We start from the raw sequence: 21,015 nt of genomic DNA, 5'->3' as shown, positions 1-21,015 counted from the left end.
AAAAAATGAGTGGAGGAATGACAGGTGAAGGAATCTCATTGTAGAACAAAATATGGATTTAGTTTCTTCAGGTGAGATATTTAAAAGCTCATTTGGAAACTTCATGCTGATTGTTCTGAGTATGTAACAAAAGTAAAATATCCAAAATGGAACCCATTATCCTTTCTGTTCTATATCATTCCAATCCCATTTGTTCCTATTTTGTGGTTATCTCCATGTAAAGGGTTCTCATGTCCAGAAATCCCTTCTCATCCACTAAATCCATTTGATTATAGCTATTAACATTTGTCCACTATTCATTTATCTCTGTCTTGCCTTCATTTTTGCTTACTTGTTATATAACTCCTCCCTTTACTGTCTGTAAAGTTAATATTCTGGGCTCTGGTTTCATTCTCCCTAGGTTCCAATACTGGTTTTACCTCTAAGTTTGTCAATGAAATTTTGCTAAGAAGATATATTTTCCCAGAGAGATTGATAATGGGAGTTGTGGTTTGAAGATCTGTTAAAAGTGTAGAAAAATCTAAGTGGTCCTTCTAGCTCCAGGAAGAGGGGGCTCATTTAACAAAAGAAGCTTATATTTTACATCCTTGAAGACATAAACTTAGGGAAGCCTTAGTTGCATTAAAGGCAAAGAAACTCTCAATAGTGAGAAGAAGATGGTCAGAAAGAAAAAAAAATATGCCAGTGTTAGCAATGACTTTCTCCATGAAGTCTGCAAATATTTCTTCATACATATTTGACTATTTTTTCCCTGAAAATATAAACCACAAACAACATCAATTACTTTTTCTTTTTTTAAATATTATTTATTTATTTATTTATTCATAAGAGACACAGGGAGAGAGGCAGACATAGGCAGAGGGAGAGGCAGGCTCCTCACAGGGAGCCCGATGCAGGACTCAGTCCCCAGACCCAGGATCATACTCTGAACCAAAAGCAGACATTCAACCACTGAACCACCCAGGTGTTCCATCAATTCCTTTTTCATTCATATATTCATATAGGACACAATTCAGTACTTACTAACCAATGAGATTTTGTTTAAAAATATATGTGGGGTGTGTGTGTGTGTGTGTGTGTGTGTGTGTGTGTGTGTGTGATTTCCCTCACAGAAGGCCTGGGATTCTGATCAAATGGTTTATAGTTCTACATCCATCCTTCCCACTCCATGGCAAACTCTAGGTTTAGAGGTTGATGGGCATGGACCTGAAGAAAGGCAAACTGAACTATTAATTTTCACAAGACTTGAATAAATTTGTGTATCTCCAACATTAGTAACATGTATTAAGAATTCACTCAACTATGATTCTTCCCTTCAAACACCATCCTTCCTTCATATGAAAATAGTAAGAAGAGAGATATTTATCTTAAAATGTACCTTTTAAAATATTTATTTCAAAAAATGTTTATTTCAATACACACTGAGTGCTAGAACAGAAGAGAGATCATGCATTTGTTTGGAATTTTCTTGGGACAAATTGTTGGTACTCAAAAAGACGCTCTATTTCCCCAAAAATAACACGAGAGGACATTCCCTCAGACATTTTGCAGTTGTTCCATTCCTCTTTTTGCCTCTTCTTCTCTGGAAGGGGTTGAAATCATACTTAGTGAAGCTGACCTACTCTCCACACAGGGACAGTTTTCTTGGAGAACATACCACTAGAAGCCTGAGCACATGTGCTGACACTTCTTATGGAAGTAATAGAGGCTTAGCTTCTTGGGGGGCACCTGTATCACAACTCTTTAAATGAGTTACAGAGGTATTTGGAGAAGAATCAGGACAATTTTCAGTGTAATCTAAACCTGAGCAGATGGTCACAGATGTGCCAGTGCCCCGAAGGCTAAAATAAGGACAGAGGGTCCCATAGAAGGTAAGTCCAGTAAAGGAACAGATGTGGGACCCATCAACCATGTTGTAAAATGACACATCTCCATCTTCCCAGTCCAAGAAAACTCCTATCCTTTGAGGATGCTGCTTCAGTGACAGAGACTCTGGGGAGGTAGGAAACTTGACTTCTCCTTTCTCATATGCTACCGCCCAGATATTCTTCTCTGGACCTTCTACAAACCACCCCTCTCTTCTTACTGTATTTGAGCAAACACCCACAGCCCATTTATTTACAGGTCCAGCTACTGTCCCCATATTGACTTGTACCTCCCAGTAATGTCTTCCTGTGTTAAAGCAATTCCGGCCCAGAACACTGAAGACGGCTTCACATTCCTCTTGCCCTTGGTATACTGAAGCATCACAGTTCTGAGGAACATTTTCCGTTAAAGAAACTTGTTTTCTATTCTCAGATAGGATGAGATTGGGATGAGCGCTCTCTGGATCCAGAGTAATAGCAGCTGCAGGTATAGGGGGGAATACAGGTCATATCACAGTGGCCTTAGGAAAGATGCAAATACAGGGAAAGGAGAATGAAAGAAAATAGGAGGGAGAGCCACAGAGGAGGAGGTAAAACAATTTATGTTCTGTCTTGTGTCCATCCACATATCTCCTATGGTAACATGCACTAGAAACTGATAATCAACTAATAATTAGTTATGGAAAGACCCTAAGATTTTTCCACTTACACTGGGATACAACAAGCTCTTCTTTGTCTCAGGTTGGTGTAACAGACTTCCTTCTGACTGAACTGCCCTTGCAGTTCACAATGTTATTCACAGGAATAAATCCATATATATCACTTAAGTCTCAGATTAAAGTCAGTTCCTCAGGGAAATGCCTTCAATCCACCATTTTTTCTCATGGGAATCTCTTATTCCTTCATAACCTTCATCACAATTTGTACATGTACTTTCCCACGAAGTGAGAAATCAGATCTGCTTTATTTATTTGGCCTTAATTAAATAGTTCTATAGATTAAAGCTGAATGAATGAATGATACCAGAAAAGTAAGAAATCTATTCACATTTCAGCATGAGATTGAGACTGAACTGAAAGCCATGAAATGAATACCCAACCAGGTTTTATTGGGAGTTTATATAAATGTAAGATTTTCTCGTTTGTATAGAAGAGATTATGTGGGACAAAATAATAAGGTCACTCACCTACTTTGAATTGTTCCTTTCTCCAGTCTAAAAAGAAAAAAAATTATATGGGAAACTATATCAAAAACATGTCTTCTCAACTAGTTGGATGCTTTACTCTTATTCCCTTATTTTTTTGGACTCCTAACTACCTTCAAAATAAAATTTCCAGAATATAGCACATCTCTGAAAATTGCCCTGGATATGCCTCATGAAATTCTGAGGTGTCTGAAGTCCTAAGACAACATCAATTACTCACCAGCATATAATTTTGCTTTTCTCCAGTCTGAAATAAAAAAAAAGGAATTAGATTCTCCCATTAATAGTCCCTTCACTCTAGGGTATTAAACTGCTGCAACCCTCTAAAATATGAAGATGTATGATAGTGCTATATTTTTGTGTTCATCACCTCAATGACAATTCTGGGGTATTTGTCTTCTTTAATCTCCTGTTCTATTTCTCACATTTTCCACATTGCACTAACATACTTGTGATAAAATATGAGGTTCTGATTCATTTGGGAGAGGAGAAGATAAACTTTGGGAGAGTGTACTGTAAAGCCTAAAATTTCATGTGCTGATGTCTTTAAGCCTCAAACGGCTCTAAATGCCTGTAAGCTCTCCTGCTCTCACCAGATATGTCTCCACTCAGCAGGAAAAACTTCACACTCAACTAATTTTCCTATCAGTCAAGCCAGCTGAACCCGCCCTGGTCGTCAAACTAATGAGTTTCACTTCCCTGTCAGCCTGCAAAATTTCTCAAACAAGCCAGTCACACATTTCCACAGAAACCAGTAGCACCTCATCTTGTTGTTACTAAAAAGCTTATCTCCCTCAGCCCCTGCTGCTTCACTCTGTTTCCAAGTGCGACATGTGGTTCCACATGACTTGTCGTGTCCTCCTCCCCCAGAGTGTGAGTATAGGTGATCACTAAACTGCTGTCAAGCTCATATGTCCAGTGTTGAGTGCCCTGTATATAACCACCTTATCTTACTTAGAGTAGGGAATTCTTCCCTCACTAGCAAGGTGAACGGGAGATGATCAGAACAGAGGGACAGATGAGATGATGGGTCCAACTATAACATTGATATAACTCACCTTGCTGATACAATTGCTTCCTTTTGACTGAAAAGGAATAATAACCTGTGAGATGCAAAATACACAGCATGCAGTAGGGACTCTATTTCATTTACTAGAACAAAGAAAAATGGAAAACTTACCAAGCTCTTTTTCAAGCAGTTCTAAAAAGGAAAGAAAGTAACAAAACATTTTATAGATAACAAGTCCAAGGTTTATTTTCTAGACTGTGTTACTTACACCCAGATCCTGAATGCTACTTCCATATACCTAGATCAAGAAATTCACCCTGAGAATACTATAACCATTTTTTCTAACTCCATGTTTATACCAGTGAGTTTTCTCTTTCCATTGGACTATATTATAATATTTTTTCTCATAAAGGTCCTTGGCTTCATGTCTTGCTGGAAGTCTTGGGGCTCTAGGTAAGTACAATCATGTTTCTATTTTCCAAAAGATTCCATCCATATGCACAGCTAACAAACTCATAAATTCATAGATCCCACCAACTCCGATTCACAGTTTTACCTTTGGCTTTGCTTTCTTCCTTTCTTTCCTTCTGGACTTCCCGTACTCTTCTCTTCTCCTGTTGTTGTTTCCAGGCCAAAAACATAACAGCAACCACAAAACCCCCAAGTATGAGGAAAGTCCCAGCAAATGCTATCTTCCAAGGAGAGGTCCTAGGGAAGAAGGATTCTGATACAGAAGCCCCCAAAACCTGATTAAAAACATATACAAAATAATCCTGTCCCATCCCAGCTCCTAAATATTCCCTCCTTACTCTTATTCTGTCCCCCAAATGAACAACACTGACCTGGAATAGAAATGGTTTCCACCTGTCCTTGTCCAAAGAAAGGGTTCTTCATGGAGCAGGATACTTCTGTCTTTGAACTGTCTCTCACAATGAGGGATGCCTCTATTTGAAACAACCCATCATCATCTTGGGTCTCGTCCTCAGAGAGAGATGGTATCTTCTCTCCCCTTGCATCTGTCCATTGTACCTCAGGCTGAGGAAACCATCCCTTGCCTCTGCATGTCAGCCTTATTCCTTTATCTTCTGGACCTACCATGAAAACATGAGGACCAGAACCCAGACCTGGAGAGGAGAAAGTCATTCATTTGAAACCTGGACACTTTTGGTCCGGAGTCCCTAATCTTACACAGTAACATCAGTGTGGGGATATGGACAAAGCATCATCATTCTTGGTGGGAAGAGAGTTTCTTTTCTTCTCTCATGAGATAAATGTGTAACTGTGGCTGGATATCAAGAAATTTGAAGCTGATACTAGGATTCCATAGTGATGCTTATCACACCTGCTCTACTCACACACACCTGCAATTGGTCATAAAAGGAAAAAGGCGGAGTAAATTTTACCAATGTTTTATGTTCTTTCAGGAAAACACCAATATACCTATATCTATCTATCTATTCCACTTATTGAAGCTTTAAGGAAGACTACTTTTCTGTGATTCAATTGAGTCTTGTAATCACTACCTTAAACATCTCATTTTGTAATGTTTTCCAAGTTTACTTTGTTCCTCTGAGTAGAGAGCATCTAAAAGATGAAGGTGGCCAGGTGCAGTTATTCCATGGAAGGATATATATATATATATATATATATATATATATATATTATTTAACTTTTCCACTCTCATTTATTTCTTTTCATATTTCTTCTCTTCAACTTTGTACAGTCTACTAGTGGGTATACTAGTGGATCCATGTCACCAGCACCTATATTAAAACATTATATTACTATCCTGGCATTTAAGGCTATATATTATTTTGTCTTTTTTAAACTTAATATCTCATGACATGGATCCTATTAGATCTGGCTCAGTCCTACTCTGATCACTCAGATATAGAAAATATCTTAGAACCCTCAGAGATTTTTTTTGGCTAAAAATTATAATGAAATTAATAATTTAAACTATCAGATCCCAACCTGCCTGGGAGGGATACACTTCTAAAAAACAGAAAGCAATCTAAAAGACAGTCCTCAGAATTGCTTAAGGGAGTTGCCAAATCTCTTGAACAAAGAAAATTAATAGAAGTGAGTGAAACTTGTCATGAGAAAAACAGACTCTTAACTATACAGAACATATTAATGGTTACCAGAAGGGAAGGGTGGGGGGATGGGTGAAATTGGAAGAGAAAATAGGAAGAAAGACATCAAAGGGGAAAAAAAGAAACTGGTCATGAGCAAAATGCAGCAGTCAAAGCTTAGGAAGCAAATATTATTAGACAAAATAGACCTTGTGTCTCATGGAAGAATATAACCATTGAATCTCCAAGTTGAAATAAGCAAAAACTATAACTATGTTGAAAAAGAGGAACAGAAAGGCATGCTCATTCCTGAGCATAGAAGCAGCTGTACTAGGCAAAGTTTAACTGAACAGAAGGTAAGTCTAGATATACAATCAACCAACTGTTTCTAAACTTTGGACTTTATATCCATTGGTCAATGAACAGTTATGGGAAAGGTACTGAAAAAATAGCATGACTTCTATGAAGCTATGTTTGGAACTGTGAAAGCTTTGACTTCCTACTTAGAAGATACTAGAGTGAGATCACAGTAACGGCTCAGGAGAGTTTGTTACTCTTTCCTTCAAGACCTACTAGACTTAGATTCTTCTATCATAATGAAGATGGATAAAATAAGCCTATAGATATCTTGTCAGATAAAATCAAATCAGAGGTATTAATTTAAGATAGGCCTAACATATGCAAAAATGAAGAAAAACATTGCAAATAAGAAGTTTGGGCAGAGAATACGTTTTAAAAATGGAAACACTATTATATTGTCAAAGAAATAAACAGATAAATTATGAACACATAGATAATTTATAATTTTCCCTGATATCTATGAGTATATGGAAAATATGCATTTGTAAATCAGTACAGATTTTCTACATCATTTGCTAATAGCATAGAAGTGAGCGAAAATAATTAGGAACAAATATTTTGAGGATTCTATAAAGTTTAATACCAAAATAATACTTACATAAATTAAAGATCTAAATGTAAAAATCAATGCAATAAAAGTGAGATAGAAATGAACTAAAACTATATACACTTAACCACATAGAAAAATCTCACAAATATAATGGTAAAAAATGCCAGACATAAAAGAGCCCACATATGTGAATTCAAAAACAGACAAAAACTAATCTATGAAATTAGAAATCAAAATACTGATTACCCTTGAGGAAATCATATTGAAAAGGAAAAAAAATGGATTTTCCTAGATTCTAACTAAACTCTCTTTCTTGATTTGGGTGCTGGTTTGTCAGGTGTGTTCACTTTGTGAATATTCATTATGTGTCACATTTAAAATCAGTAGTAAATTCTCTGCATATGTTACATTTCAGTATATTTGCTGAAAAGATATTAGAAGAAAGGAAGGTGAGATATTTTTGTTATGTTGGTATACAGGAGTACATCTAAGAGCACTAAAAAACTAAGAAGACATAAAAGGTAATGTTGATAGTTAAGACTGTGTAATACTTCTAAACTTCTACAATTGAAAGATATTACATGACTTCACTTATATGTAGGATCTAAAAACAAGTGAAAAAATAAACAAAACACACAAAAAAATGAATTCATAAATACAGAGAACAAACTGGCAGTTGCCAGAAGGGAAGGGAGTAGGGATGGGAGAAACTGGTAAAAAAGATTAAGAGGAACAAATTTCCATTGGAAAGAAGAAGATGGCTGATGAGTAGGAGGACCCTAGGCTCACCTTGTCCCGTGAACACAACTAGAGAATTATTAAATCATCCTAAATACCCCAGAAATTGACCTGAAGGATGACAGAACAAACTCCACCATTAAAGGGAGATGAGAGCCACATTGAACTATGTAAGGGTTTGGGACATGTGACTTCGAGGAGAAAGGGATCATGATGCTATGAAGAGGAGGGGGCCATAGTCATGGAGAAGCATGGGAGAGAGAGAGAGGAGCACATTTCCCCAAAGCCATTGGCTTAGAAAACAGAATGGCTGAATTTCATTAGTCCTTTCAATCCTGTAGATTGAAAGTGACATAATGGAGAAACATTTACCATGCATTTGGATGTCAAATGAAGTCTAGAGTAGCAATACTTAGATGGGACAAACTAGACTTTAAAACCAAGACTGTAATAAGAGATAAAGAAGGGTATTACATCATAATAAATTGGACAATCCAACCAGAAGATCTAATAATTGTAAATATTTATGCACCCAACATGGGAGCTACTAAATATATAAAATAAGAACAAACGTAAAGGAACTAATTGATTATAATACAATAATAAGAGGGGACAGATTATCTTAACAAAACATTAACAAGGAAACCATGGCTTTGATTGACACACTGGATCAGATGGACTTAATAGATATAATCAGAACATTTCATCCTAAAATAGCAAAATACATGTTCTTATCAATTGCATATGGAACATTTTCCAGAATAGACCACATATTAGGTCACAAATCAGGCTTCAACACATACAAAAAGATTGAAGTCATGCCGTGCAACTTCTCTGAGCACAATGCTATGAAATGGAGTCAACCACAAGAAAAAAATCCGGAAAGACCACAAATCAAAGGAAAAAAAAAGCAAAATGGTCATGAGCAAAATGCAGCAGTCAAAGCTTAAACAACATGCTAATAAGCAATGGATGGGTCAACCAGGAAATCAAAGAATAAATGAAAAATACATGGAAACAAATGAAAATGAAAACACAATGGTTCAAAACCTTTGGAATGCAGCAAAAGCAGTCCTAACATGGAAGTATATAGCAATACAAGCCTACCCTAACAAGCAAGAAAAATCTCAAATAACCAACCTAACCATATATGATAAGGAGGTAAGGAAAAAAAATGGAGCCCAAAGACAGTAAAGGGAAGGCAATAATAAAGAATACAGCAGGGGCACCTGGTTGGCTCAGTGGTGTAAGCATCTGACTCTTGATTTCAGCTCAGGTTATGATCTCAGGGTCAAGATCAAGCCCCTCATTGGGCTCTGCACTTGGCATGGAGTCTGCTTTAGATCCTCTCTCTCTCTCTCTCTCTCTGTTCCTCCCCCACGTGCTCTCACTCTCAAAAAAAAAAAGGAATGGAGAAGAAATAAAAGATATGGAAACTAAAAAAACAATAGAATGTATCAATGAAATCATGTTCTGATTCCTTTAAGAAATTAAAATCGGTGAACCTGTAGCCAGACTTATCAAAAAGAAGAGAAAGGACCCAGTAAATAAAATCATAAATGAGAGAGGAGAAATAATAACCAACATCACAGAAATACAAATGATTATAAAATGACATTATGAAAAACGATTTGCCAATAAATTCCTAGAAACATATAAACTACCAAAACCGAAACAGGAAGAAATAGAACAGAACATGAACAGACTGATAACCAGCGAAGAAATTGAATCAGTAATCAAGAAAGTCCCAACAAACAAAAGTCCAGGTCCAGATGGCTTCATGGGTGAAATCTACCAAACATTTCAAGAAATGTTAATACCTATTCTTCTCAAAATATTTCAAAAATAGAATAGTAAGGAAAACTTCCAAATTCATTCAATAAGGCTAGCATTTCCCTGACACCAAAACCAGATAAAGACTCAACTGGAAAAGAGAACTACAGGTCAATATCCCTGATAAACATGGATGGGAAAATTCTCAGTAAAATACTAGCAAACCATATCCAACAATACATTAAAGAAAATTGTTCACCACGATCAGGTGCTATTTATTCCTGAGTTGCAAGGGTGGTTCAATATTTGAAAATCAATCAACATGTTATGCCACATTAATAAAAGAAAGATAAAGAACCATATGATCATTTCAATAGATACAGAAAGGCATTTGACAAAGTACAACATCCATTCATGATTAATACCCTCAACAAAGTCAGTTTATTTTTTTCCATTTTAAAAATTGTTTTTAATTTTTTAAATTTAAATTTTAAGTAGTTAATTTAGAATGCAGTAACGGTTTCTGGAGTAAAATTCAGTGATTCATTACTTACATACAACACCCAGTGCTCATTACAAGTAAGTGCCCTCCTTAATTTTCATCACCCATCTAATCTACCCCCCCACCCACATTCCTCCATCAACCACCAGTTTATTCTGTATGGTTAAGAGTCTCTCATGATTTGATTCCCTTTCTCTCACTCTATATTTCCTTCTCCTGCCTGCTCATCTATTTTGTTTCTTAAATTCCACATATACATAAGATCATAGGTATTTATCTTTCTCTGACTTATTTCACTTAGCTCCATCCACATTGCTGCAAATGGCAAGATCTCATCATTTTTGATGGCTAAGTAATATTCCATTGTATGTATATACCACATCTTCTTTATCTATTCATCAGTCAATGGACATTTGACAATCTCCATAGTTTGGTTATTGTTGATGATGATGCTATAAATATTGGGGTGCATGTATTCCTTTGAATCTATATTTTTGTATCCTTTGGGTAAATACCTAGCAGTACAATTGCTGGATTGGAGGGTAGTTCTATTTTTAACTTTTAAAGAATCTCAGCATTGTTCTCCCTAGTAGCTGCACCAGTTTGCGTTCCCACCAACAGTGTAAGAGAATTCCCCTTTCTCCATATCCTCACCAAAACCTATTGTTCCTTGTGTTGTTAATTTTAGCCATTCTGAGAGGTGTGAGTTGGAATTTCATTGTGGTTTTGATTTGTATTTCCCTGATGATGAGTCATGCTGAGCATCTTTTTATGTGTCTGTTGCTATCTGGATGCTTTCTTTGAAAAGGTATGTGCTTATTTCTTCTGCCCATTTTTTTTATCTGGGTTGTTTGTTTTTTGGGTGTTGAGTTTGATAAGTTCTTTGTAGATTTTGGATGCTAATCTTTTATCAGACATGTCATTTGCAAATATCTTCTCCCATTCCATAGACTGCCGTTTAGTTTCATTGATTGCTACCTTTGCTATGAGGAAGCTTTTTATCTTGATGAGGTCCCAATTAGTTCATTTTCCTTTGTTCCCCTTGCCTGTGATAATGTATCTAATAAGTTGTTCAGGCCAAGGTCAAAGAGTTTCTGCCTGTGTTCTCTAGAATTTTGATGGTTTCTTGTCTCACATTTAGGACTTTAATCCATTTTTAATTTAGTTTTGTGTATGGTGTGAGAATGTGGTCCAGTTTCATTCTTCTGCATGTTGCTGTCCAATTTTCCCAACACCGTTTGTTGGAGAGACTATCTTTTCTCCATTGGAAATTCTTTTCTGCTCTGTTGAAGATTAGTTGACCATTTCTGGGTTTTCTTTTCTGTTCCATTGATCTATGAGTCTTTTTTTTTTTTTTTTATGCCAGCACCATACTGTCTTGATGACTACAGCTTTGTAATATAGCTTGAATTCTGGGATAGTGATGCCTCCAGTTTTGTTTTTCTTTTTTAGAATTGCTTTGGCTATTTGGGGTCTTTTGTGGTTCCATACCAATTTTAGGATTGTTTGTTCTAGCTCTGTGAAAAATGTTGGTGGTGTTTTTATAGGGTTGCATTAAATGTGTAGGTTGCTTTGGGCAGTATAGGCATTTTAATAATGTTTGTTCTTCCAATCCATGAACATGGAATGTTTTTCCATTCTTGTGTGTGTGTCCTCTTTAGTCTTCTGGAGTTTTCAGAGTACAGAACTTTTGCTTCTTTAGTTAGATTTATTCCTAGGTATCTTATTGGTTTTTGGTGCAAATCAAAAACAGTGGGATTGATTCCTTGATTTCTTCTTCTGTGGCTTCATTATTGTTGTATAAAAAAGTAATAGATTTCTGCACATTGATTTTATATCTTGTGACTTTCTTGAATTCATGTATGAATTCTAGCAATATTTTGGTAGAGTCTTTCAGGTAGGTCTTTCATGATACATAGGGTATCATGTTGTCTGGAGATAGTGAAAGTTTGACCTTTTCTTTGACAATTTGGATGCTCTTTTCCCCTTTTATTGTCTGATTGCTGAGAATTTCCAGTACTATGTTAAATAGTAATGGTGACAGTGGACACCCTTGTTTTGTTCCTGCCTGTATGGGAAGTCTCTTAGTTTTTCCCCATTGAGAATGAAACTAGCTGTGGGTCTTACACATATGGACTTTATGATGGTAAGGTATGTTCGCTCTATTCCTACTTTGTTGAGGATTTTTACCAAGAAAGGATGCTGTATTTTGTCAAATGTTATTTTTTTCTATATCTATTGAAAGATCATATGGTTGTTATCCTTTCTTTTATTAATATGGTATAGCACAGTATTGATTTGCAAATGTTGAACCACCCTTACAGTCTAGGAATAAATCCCACTTGATCATGGTGAATACTTTCCAGGTACTGTTGAATTTGATTTGCTAGCATTTTATTGAGAATTTTTGTATCCATGTCCACCAGGGATATTCATCTGTAATTTTCCTTTGTAGTGGGTCTTTGGTTTTGGAATCAAGGTAATACTGGCTTCATAAAATGAGTTTGGAAGTTTTCCCTCCATTTTTATTTTTGGGAACGGTTTCAGAAGAATTGGCACTAACCCCTCTTTAAATGTTTGGTAAAATTCCCCTGGGAAGCCATTTGACTTCTTTTTATTGGGAGATTTTATTTTTTATTACTGACTCAATTTCTCTGTTGGTTATGGGTCTGTTCAGATTTTTTATTTCTTCCTGTTTCAGTTTTAGTAGTTTGCAAGCTTCTAGGATTTTGTCCATTTTTTCCAGATTGCCCAGTTTGTTGGCATATAATTTTTCATAATATTTTATTTGTTTATATTCCTTTGGTGTTGGTCATGATCTCTCCTTTTTCATAGGTGATTTTATCTATGTGGGTCATTTCTCTTTTCTTTTTGATAAGTCTGGGTAGGAGTTTATAAATTTTATTAATTCTTTTGAAGAAGCAGCTCTTAGTTTCATTTATCTGTTTTACTGTTTTTTGTTTGTGTCTATAGAATTTATTTCTGCTCTAATCTTTATTATTTCTCTTCTTTAGCTAACTTTAGGCTTCATTTGCTCTTTTTCTAGCTCCTTTTGTCATAAAGTTAGTTTGTGTATTTGAGATGCTTTTGCTTCTTGAGATAGACTTATATTATAATATACTTCCCTCTTGGGACTACTTTTGCTGTATCCCAAAGTAGCATTGGTTTGGGTTTTGGACTGTCATGCTTTCATTTGCATTTACTTGCATGTATTTTTTAAAAGATATGAATTTAGTGCCATTGTTTTACCTATAGAATTAGTGTTTCTAGTGATGTTGTCTGGTCCTTTCTATCTTTGTTGTTTTTGTTTTTGTTTTTTTCTCCAAAGAGTCCCCGTTAAAATTTCTTGCAAGGCTGGTTTACTGGTCACAAACTCCTTTAGTTTTTGTTTGTCTGGAAAACTCTTTATCTCTCCTTCTATTCTGAATGACAGCCTTCTAGATAAAGAATTCTTGGTGTCATATTTTTCCCATTTATCATATTGAATATTCCCTTCTACTCTTTTCTGGCCTGCCAAATCTCTGTGGAGAGATTAGCTGCTAATCTCATCTGCCTTACCTTTTAGAGTAAGCACCTGTTTTTCCTTGCTGCTTTCAGAATTCTTTATTTGTCTGTTTATTTTATGAATTTGACTATGATGTTTATTGGCAATGGCCAGCTTTTGTTGAATTTAGTGGGTGTTCTCTGTGCTTCTTTGATTTTGATGTCTGTACCCTTCCCCAGATTAAGGCAGTTTTCAGCTATAATCTGTGGAAATAAACCTTCTGTCTCTTTATCTCCCTCTTCATCTTCTGGGACTCCTATAATACAAATATTATTATCTTTTACTAAGTCATTGTGTCCCCTATGTCTACCTTCATAATCCATTACCTTTCTTTCCCTCTTCTTTTTCGCTTCATTATTTTCCTTAAATTCATCTTCTATATCACCTATTCGAACCTCTGCTCCACCCTTGTTTTTATGGCCTCCATTTTTGTTTGCATCTTGGTTATAATATTTTTAATTTCAGCTTGACATGATTTTAGTTCTTTTATCTCTGTAATAAGGGATTCTCTAGTGTCTTTATGTTTTTGTTTTTGTTTTTTTTAGGCACAAATTAGTGAAAGCAATTGTGTAATACAGGTGGGGAAAAGCATATCAATGAAGGAAGCTTTGATAACAATGAGACATTTCTCAAAACCTAATAAAGAGATAGAGGTCCTCAGGTGCTTCTTGATGTGCTGCATCTAAGTCTTTAATAGGGGTGTCTTGGTGGCTCATTCAGTTAAGCATCTGACTCTTGATTTCAGTTCAGGTCATGATCTGAGATGGCACCCTGCATTGGGCTCTTCTCTCTGAATAAATAAATAAAATCTCTTTTTTGTAAGTCTAATAATATCTGTGATTTAATCTTTGGAGTCAACGGGAGAGATGTAACAAAACCTGGGACAATGGGCCTCCTAGGACCAACCAGAGAGGGCCGAAGACTGGAGCTAACTCCTGAATGCTTTGGGCCACATAGGGCCTTTGCACAGTTATTACTCATGGGGAGAGGATCTGGAAGCTCCAGTAAGAACTAAGACAAAAATTCACCCTAGCCTGATTGGCTGAGGGCTCAAAGATTCAATTTTGTCTTTAAACAAGTTAATATAAACATTTTAAAGATGGATTTAGGACAGTGATTAAGGTCTGCTACATAAATACATAATATTATGATATTGACATATATTATATATCAAGATATTATATAATATATAATAATATTATATAATATGTTTATCATATTATAATATGCAATTATTGATATCTTTATATAAATATATTAAAAAGAGAGATAATTGAAAGGACATAGAACAATTAATAGTTACTTTGGAGTAGAAAAAGGAATACTGAAGGGAAATGAAGGATTATCAATTTATATTTCATGTTTCTGAATTGTTTGAGTTCAAGCCAATGAGTTATAATTTTATTATAATTAAAAATGAAACAATACCAATGATGATAAACCTTAGAGTGGCCAAGTCAATGTCCTGTGGACCAATCTCAGTCCATTCCAGCTTTTCACACTGGCCATTCTCTTCAAGAACCTTTCTATTCCCCAATAGCTACTCCTGCTTCACTTAGCCACTGTGCATTGGTTATTTTCTGGCCTCAATCCTCTGATGACAACTTTTGTTCTCTGCAATCCCAGTCCACTCTGTCACAACCACCACAGTCACTTCCTTCAAACAGTGCATTCAAGACTCTACCATTGACATTCCCAGCTGAACCTCTGTCCATCACAGCAGCCAACTGGGATTCCGGTCTCTGAGAGTAATGGTACATTTTGGTAATCATGGTGCCTTCCTTCAAAATGTGCAGGGAGAGACATACCAGGGAAATAAATGATCTATTTTTATGGTAGATATTTATGGAAGTCATTGAATTTTAAACTACAGTACAATAAATGTATAAATAGATTAGGAGAATTTCAGGTTAAATCCAATGTCAAGGATGTTGACCAGCTCCAAGAATATCTGCCTTTTCGTCTCTGTCCTATTCATCATCTTCCCCTGAAATCAAATGCAGAACACTTACATTCCTGTAGAGTGATCAGTATTCTCTGGTAATTACTCACCAATCACCTTCAGCTCCAAAGTGGCTACTTCAAAGTCACTGTCTTTTTTAAAAAAACACTTGTACATTCCATTGTCTGAGATCCGGAGACTGTAGATTCTCACAGCTACTCTTCCCTCAGTGATGTAATCTTTCACCAGCTCTGCTCTCCCCTTGAAATCTACCAGCTGCTCTCCAGCCTGCTCCATTCCATTCCTATACACATACACAGCCTCGGAGAACTGGGAGCGGAACCACCTCAGCTCCATGCTCTCCAAATTCAGGGCTGGGGACACACGACAGGGCAGCACCGTGTCAGTGCCCAGCATGGCCACAATTGGCTCGGAGGGGCCGATAACCAAGAATGAATCTGTGGAATAGAGTCACAGTGAAAAGAATATCAATGAACTGCCTGGGCATTTTGGAACACAGCAGCATTACTGGCCCAGTAGAACCCCGCAGACATTCTGCCATTCATTCACCACTTCTCTGCAGCACACATTCAGGCTGAAGATGGCAGTGAACAAGACAAAAAGGATCTCCACCCAGTCAATAGGTAACCTCTTGTTAGACAAATGATTTTTTAAATTGCAATGGTGATCATTCTATGAAGGAGGAGGGGATAATGCTGGGAAATCATGAAACCAGAGTTTTTAATTAGGTCTTGGGCATCAGAAAATGCATTCTCCATGAAGCAGAGACCTGAGTGAATTAGAAGAAATTAGTCAAATAATTCCACCTGCTCCTTCTCTCTAAAGTAACCATGTAATGACTTATTTGCCCTCGTGTGTGGGCAGATAAATCATTATACCAAAATGAGGGATTTAGAATTAACCGAGGCATATAGGAGTAGTGCTGGAGTAATTTAATCCTTCTGTTTAAGAATAAGAGAATCTAATAATATAAAATACTAAATATTCTTACCGGAGCCCCACATGGATACCTGGAGAAGTAGGATAGAGAAGAAATCTCTTAGCAGAGAGGAGTCCAGGGAATTCACCATCTTTCCCAGAGTAGACAACAGTATGACACAGAGTAAGGTCTGAAAATAGCTGGACTGAAGACAAAAATGGGATTCATAAAGTAAAAACAATCACAGTTAAGGCAGTTCACAGTGATTCTAGGAAATGGCTTCCAGAAGCTCTCAAACATCTGTTGTGTGTCTCTCCCAGGCAATATTACAGAAGTTTTAACAGTCACAAAAAAATACCTTTTGTTTCCCTTTTTCAAGGAAACAGTCTTCATCTCAACAGCCATGTTCTACAGTGATAAATCTGTCCACAATTTCTCTGAACTCTTTTTCTAACTCAAGAACACTTTGTCCAGGGGATAAAGAGACAAAGAGACAGTGAGGAGGCAGTGAACAATCACAGAAAGAGATGACTTTAGCACAAACATTAATTTGGCCTCAATGATTTCCACTCTCCCCACATTCCTAGAATTCTAGAATGTGAGCATATATAACGTGGCCTGTTCTCTGCCAACCCCTAGGATCCTTGCCCAAATGCTCTCACTTCTCTCTCTCTTGCCCATCACCCATAAAATGCAACACTCACATCTTTTAAATTCTTCTTACAGAGATAAAGGCGTCCTGAAACTTCCTAGACTCATGGCCACAGGCACCAGGGATAAATACTCTCTGCCATTCCTCCCACTTACCTGTTCTTGGCTGCCCACAGGTGTCTCCCGTGAGACTTTCTCCAAAATGCCCACTGGATATCAGACTTTACAAAACATGGAGCCCAGGAGGAAGCCTGGGGTAGTTTTTTAAGGTAGTTCAAACAACTGAGAGAAAGACACCCCACGGCACGGGAATCTCCCAGCAGTACACTTCTCTTTGGCCACCCTGACACACTCAAAACTGAAAGTAAAATAAGTTAAAGAAAGCAAACTTTGATCTGTCATGTATAATAAGTCTATTTAATGATTACATACTTAACAAAGTATAGAGAGGATCAAAAGCAAGTGATTTCTTTCTTTCTTTCTGAGAAGTATATTGTCTAGATTAATAGCACAGATATAGAAGAGTTAAATATGAGTTAAAATGCTGGTGAGGCTATTTACAACTTAAGATTTTGAGTGAATTATACAACCTCTCTGTGCTTCAGTTTCCTCATGTGAGAATGGGTTGAATAATAGTATCTACCTTAAGTTTTGGGTGAAGAGCATATGAATGTATTTAAAGCACTTAGAAGAGTATCAATAACTTATAAATTATGTGTAGGCCATTAGCAATTTTTATTTTAATGTCTTCCTTACCACAATATATCTGCCATTCTGATGATGAATTTTCATCTCCTAGTTGGACCCCTTATTCCATTAGGCAATGAACTGAGAAGACATGGGCACATTCACACTCTCCAACTCTTCTCCCAGATAGCAATTTTCCCCACTGACATCTGGCTTTTATCCATCTCAACCAGGATAAAAGAAAAACAGTATAAAATTCCCCAGATGATTCTCTGAGACTCTCATCTTCCTTCGGTGCTGCAAATAATGGAAGGAGTAAGGATGAGATTACTGTCCCCTATCTACATAAATTATTTTTGTTTCAAAGAGCCTTCAAGTTCTATGAATTCTAGAATAATTGTTTCTTGCTTAGAATGACCGAAAGAAATTCTGAGTTAGAGACTGAAAAAATTTTAAAAATTCTAATCTACATTTTTGAAATTCTGAATCTAAGACTGAATATCTATAAATGGTTTATAAGAGACATAGCAAAACAAGAAGTAAACAAATACAAACCAGACATATTCTATACAATTGTAGATATGGTACTATTAATTTTAAAATAAAAGTAACATTCAGAGAGAAATAATTCAAAGAAACAGAATTGCCGTTTCAAATAGATACATTTATTAACAACATGGACTTTCAAGTGGTGCTAATGACATACAGATGGATTGAATAATGCAAAATCAGTTGGGAACTCCAAAAGAAAGGTATAGTCATAGTCAGAAATGAACAGAATCATTATAGAACATATAAATGAAGTTATAGAAGTTTTAAATTATATAAACTATGCTATGCCAAATCTTTATGACTTTATGAGATCCAATAATTTCTCTTAATTTTTTATTAATATACATCCACTGCAGGCAATTAAGATGGATTAGTAGAAATGACCCAGTGTGACACTTACCTAACCCCTTCCTACACTGTGTTGGGAGTGCCAGATCTTTCCCAGGTGTTCTTTTATAAATAAATACCAAAATTATCTTCTTATTTTGAGGATTCTTTTTGCAACTTGCTTAAGTATTTAATCTCAATAGAGATTTGGATTCACATTTTCTAAACAGTCAGGGATTTGACATGCATATGAATGATACTTGAATTTAAATTCATGAAGTAAATCACTACCACAGGAAAAGCCACATAATCTCCCTTGGAGGGGTCTACTCTATTGAGAAAGGCTACCAGAAAAAGGAAAACAGATATAGTCAGCATGTGGCTTCTCCATTCCTAGGTAACTAATTTTAATAGACAATATCTACCAAATCTATCCTTCCACCTTACTCCAACTCAAATAACAGTGGCCACCCAAAGTGGAATAAATGGAATTTGGGATGTAGCTCCAAAACCTTCTCCCTGCTCCAAGCCCCTGCATTCAAAACCTGCAACACTTACTCTTTAGATACGAAAAGTTTTGAGGCAGAAACTTCTAATTCTTTGCCTGTTCAGAAACTTCTTTCCTATGCCCCTACATTTAGATGTTCATTTTGTTGCTTAGATCATTCTAATTTCTACTAGGAAATGTAAAGACTACATTTGTTTTCTAGCAAAGAATTCAACGTGACAAATGTACGATGGAAGCTGATTCTTTTTTCTTTTGTACATAACAGGTATTTTGGACTGTAGAAGCTTTGAGGCTTTTGTTTGTTTGTAGTTCTAAAACTTTAAAAAAATTCACATATAAATGGCATTTTTTTCTTCCAATAATTGAACTCTTTATAAAGTGCCCTTTCTTCTGATTCTGCTCCTAATATGCTTCCCAGTTTAGAAAACCTACCTATTAGATGAATGTTGAAGTTCTGGATCTGATGTGCTTATTTGAACTTATGTTTTTTAGATATTATCTCTTTGATTTAAAGTATCATATTCTTGAAGAATCCAGTAACTCCATTTTTCCAGCCCAAAAAAAATATATTTTTTAAGTTTTAATTTAAATCCCACTTAGTTAACATGTAATGTGAGTTTCAGGTGTATGATTTAGTGATTCAACACTTTCATGCAACACTCAGTGCTCTACCCCAATATTTTGACCTTTAGACGTGTCTACTCTAATATCTGACTGTGCTAGTTGGTTTCTATTTTAAGTCAGTTATCCACTCCCAAGAATGCAAATTATTTCTTTAGTCCTGCATTTTCTCCAAATGAATCCTTCTTATTGTTTCACATTTGTATTTTAAAAAATCTTCATATACATATTAGTCTTTACTTTTTCATGAGAGAAATCTAAATTTTTGACATAAGCAAAAACAACAGAAACATCATATCACTCAGAAAAAAATGTCATATCACACCATATCATTTTTTGTGATTTTGATGTCTATCCTTTCGTTATTTCTTACACAAATAAGATTATACTGTTCATGCCATTTTAAAACTGCTTTTTGACAGTATCAGACAAATCCAAAGTGATGAATATTCTAAAAGTAGCTGCCCTTTATTCTTCAAAATTGTCAATGCCACTAATGACAACTAAAACTTAGAAATCTGTTCCTGTATCAAGAGAGACAATAATGACTAGATGAAACATGTGATCCTGGGCTGGGATCTAGAGAGGGAAAAAAACCAATAAAGAATAATATTGAAACAATAATTTTTTTTTAATCAAACTGCTTTTTGAAATCAATAATATCTTGTAGTGCTTTTTCCCTTCCTCTCCTCTTCCTCCTTAAACGTGTGAGCATTCTTATAGACATGATGTAATTCCCTTAAAGTATTCTCCACAAATTAACGGACTTTCCTCAAATAATTCTCTATCATTGGGAAAACTATCCAAGATTTTTTTTTTATGATAGTCACACACACACACACACAGAGAGAGAGAGAGAGAGAGAGAGAGAGAGGCAGAGACACAGGCAGAGGGAGAAGCAGGCTCCATGCACCGGGAGCCCGACGTGGGATTCGATCCCGGGTTTCCAGGATCGCGCCCCGGGCCAAAGGCAGGCGCCAAACCACTGCGCCACCCAGGGATCCCTATCCAAGATTTTTATATGAATTTTTCACATTTATATTTCTAGCTTTACTGGAAATGCATATTAAACTATTTACATTTTGGAATAGAATATACCCACATGCATATTCACAAATTTCAAAGTAAACAAGAGGCAAGTAGTAACTTTAATCCTTACATTTCTTA

General features: G+C 36.1%; 1 protein-coding gene across 1 annotated transcript; it reads right to left on the bottom strand.

Annotated features, from left to right (window-relative positions):
* Nucleotides 1-1,690: 1,690 nt before the first annotated feature.
* Nucleotides 1,691-15,994, bottom strand: LOC129512793 (butyrophilin subfamily 1 member A1-like). Its single transcript, XM_055330334.1, has 8 exons — nt 15,673-15,994; nt 4,921-5,202; nt 4,635-4,802; nt 4,250-4,270; nt 4,128-4,154; nt 3,290-3,316; nt 3,052-3,078; nt 1,691-2,346 (listed from the first exon to the last, which is right to left on the bottom strand). Exons 1-8 carry the CDS (start codon nt 15,977-15,979, stop codon nt 1,691-1,693), a joined length of 1,515 nt encoding a protein of 504 aa, XP_055186309.1. The 5' UTR covers nt 15,980-15,994.
* Between the last annotated feature and the right edge of the window lie 5,021 nt (nt 15,995-21,015).

Source organism: Nyctereutes procyonoides, unplaced genomic scaffold, assembly GCF_905146905.1.
Source record: "Nyctereutes procyonoides isolate TBG_1078 unplaced genomic scaffold, NYPRO_anot_genome, whole genome shotgun sequence".
Taxonomy (NCBI): domain Eukaryota; kingdom Metazoa; phylum Chordata; class Mammalia; order Carnivora; family Canidae; genus Nyctereutes; species Nyctereutes procyonoides.
This window is presented reverse-complemented; position numbering and strand designations above follow the sequence as displayed.

Bases quoted from the DNA above. Each gene is read 5' to 3' on its own strand.
- LOC129512793 (XM_055330334.1), bottom strand. From the start codon at position 15,979: ATGCTGGGCACTGACACGGTGCTGCCCTGTCGTGTGTCCCCAGCCCTG. The intron at 5,203-15,672 runs GTGAGTAATTAC...TCTCCTCTCCAG, and splicing joins TTTGGAGCTGAAGGTGATTG to GTCTGGGTTCTGGTCCTCAT. The intron at 4,155-4,249 runs GTAAGTTTTCCA...ATTCCTTTTCAG, and splicing joins ACTGCTTGAAAAAGAGCTTG to TCAAAAGGAAGCAATTGTAT.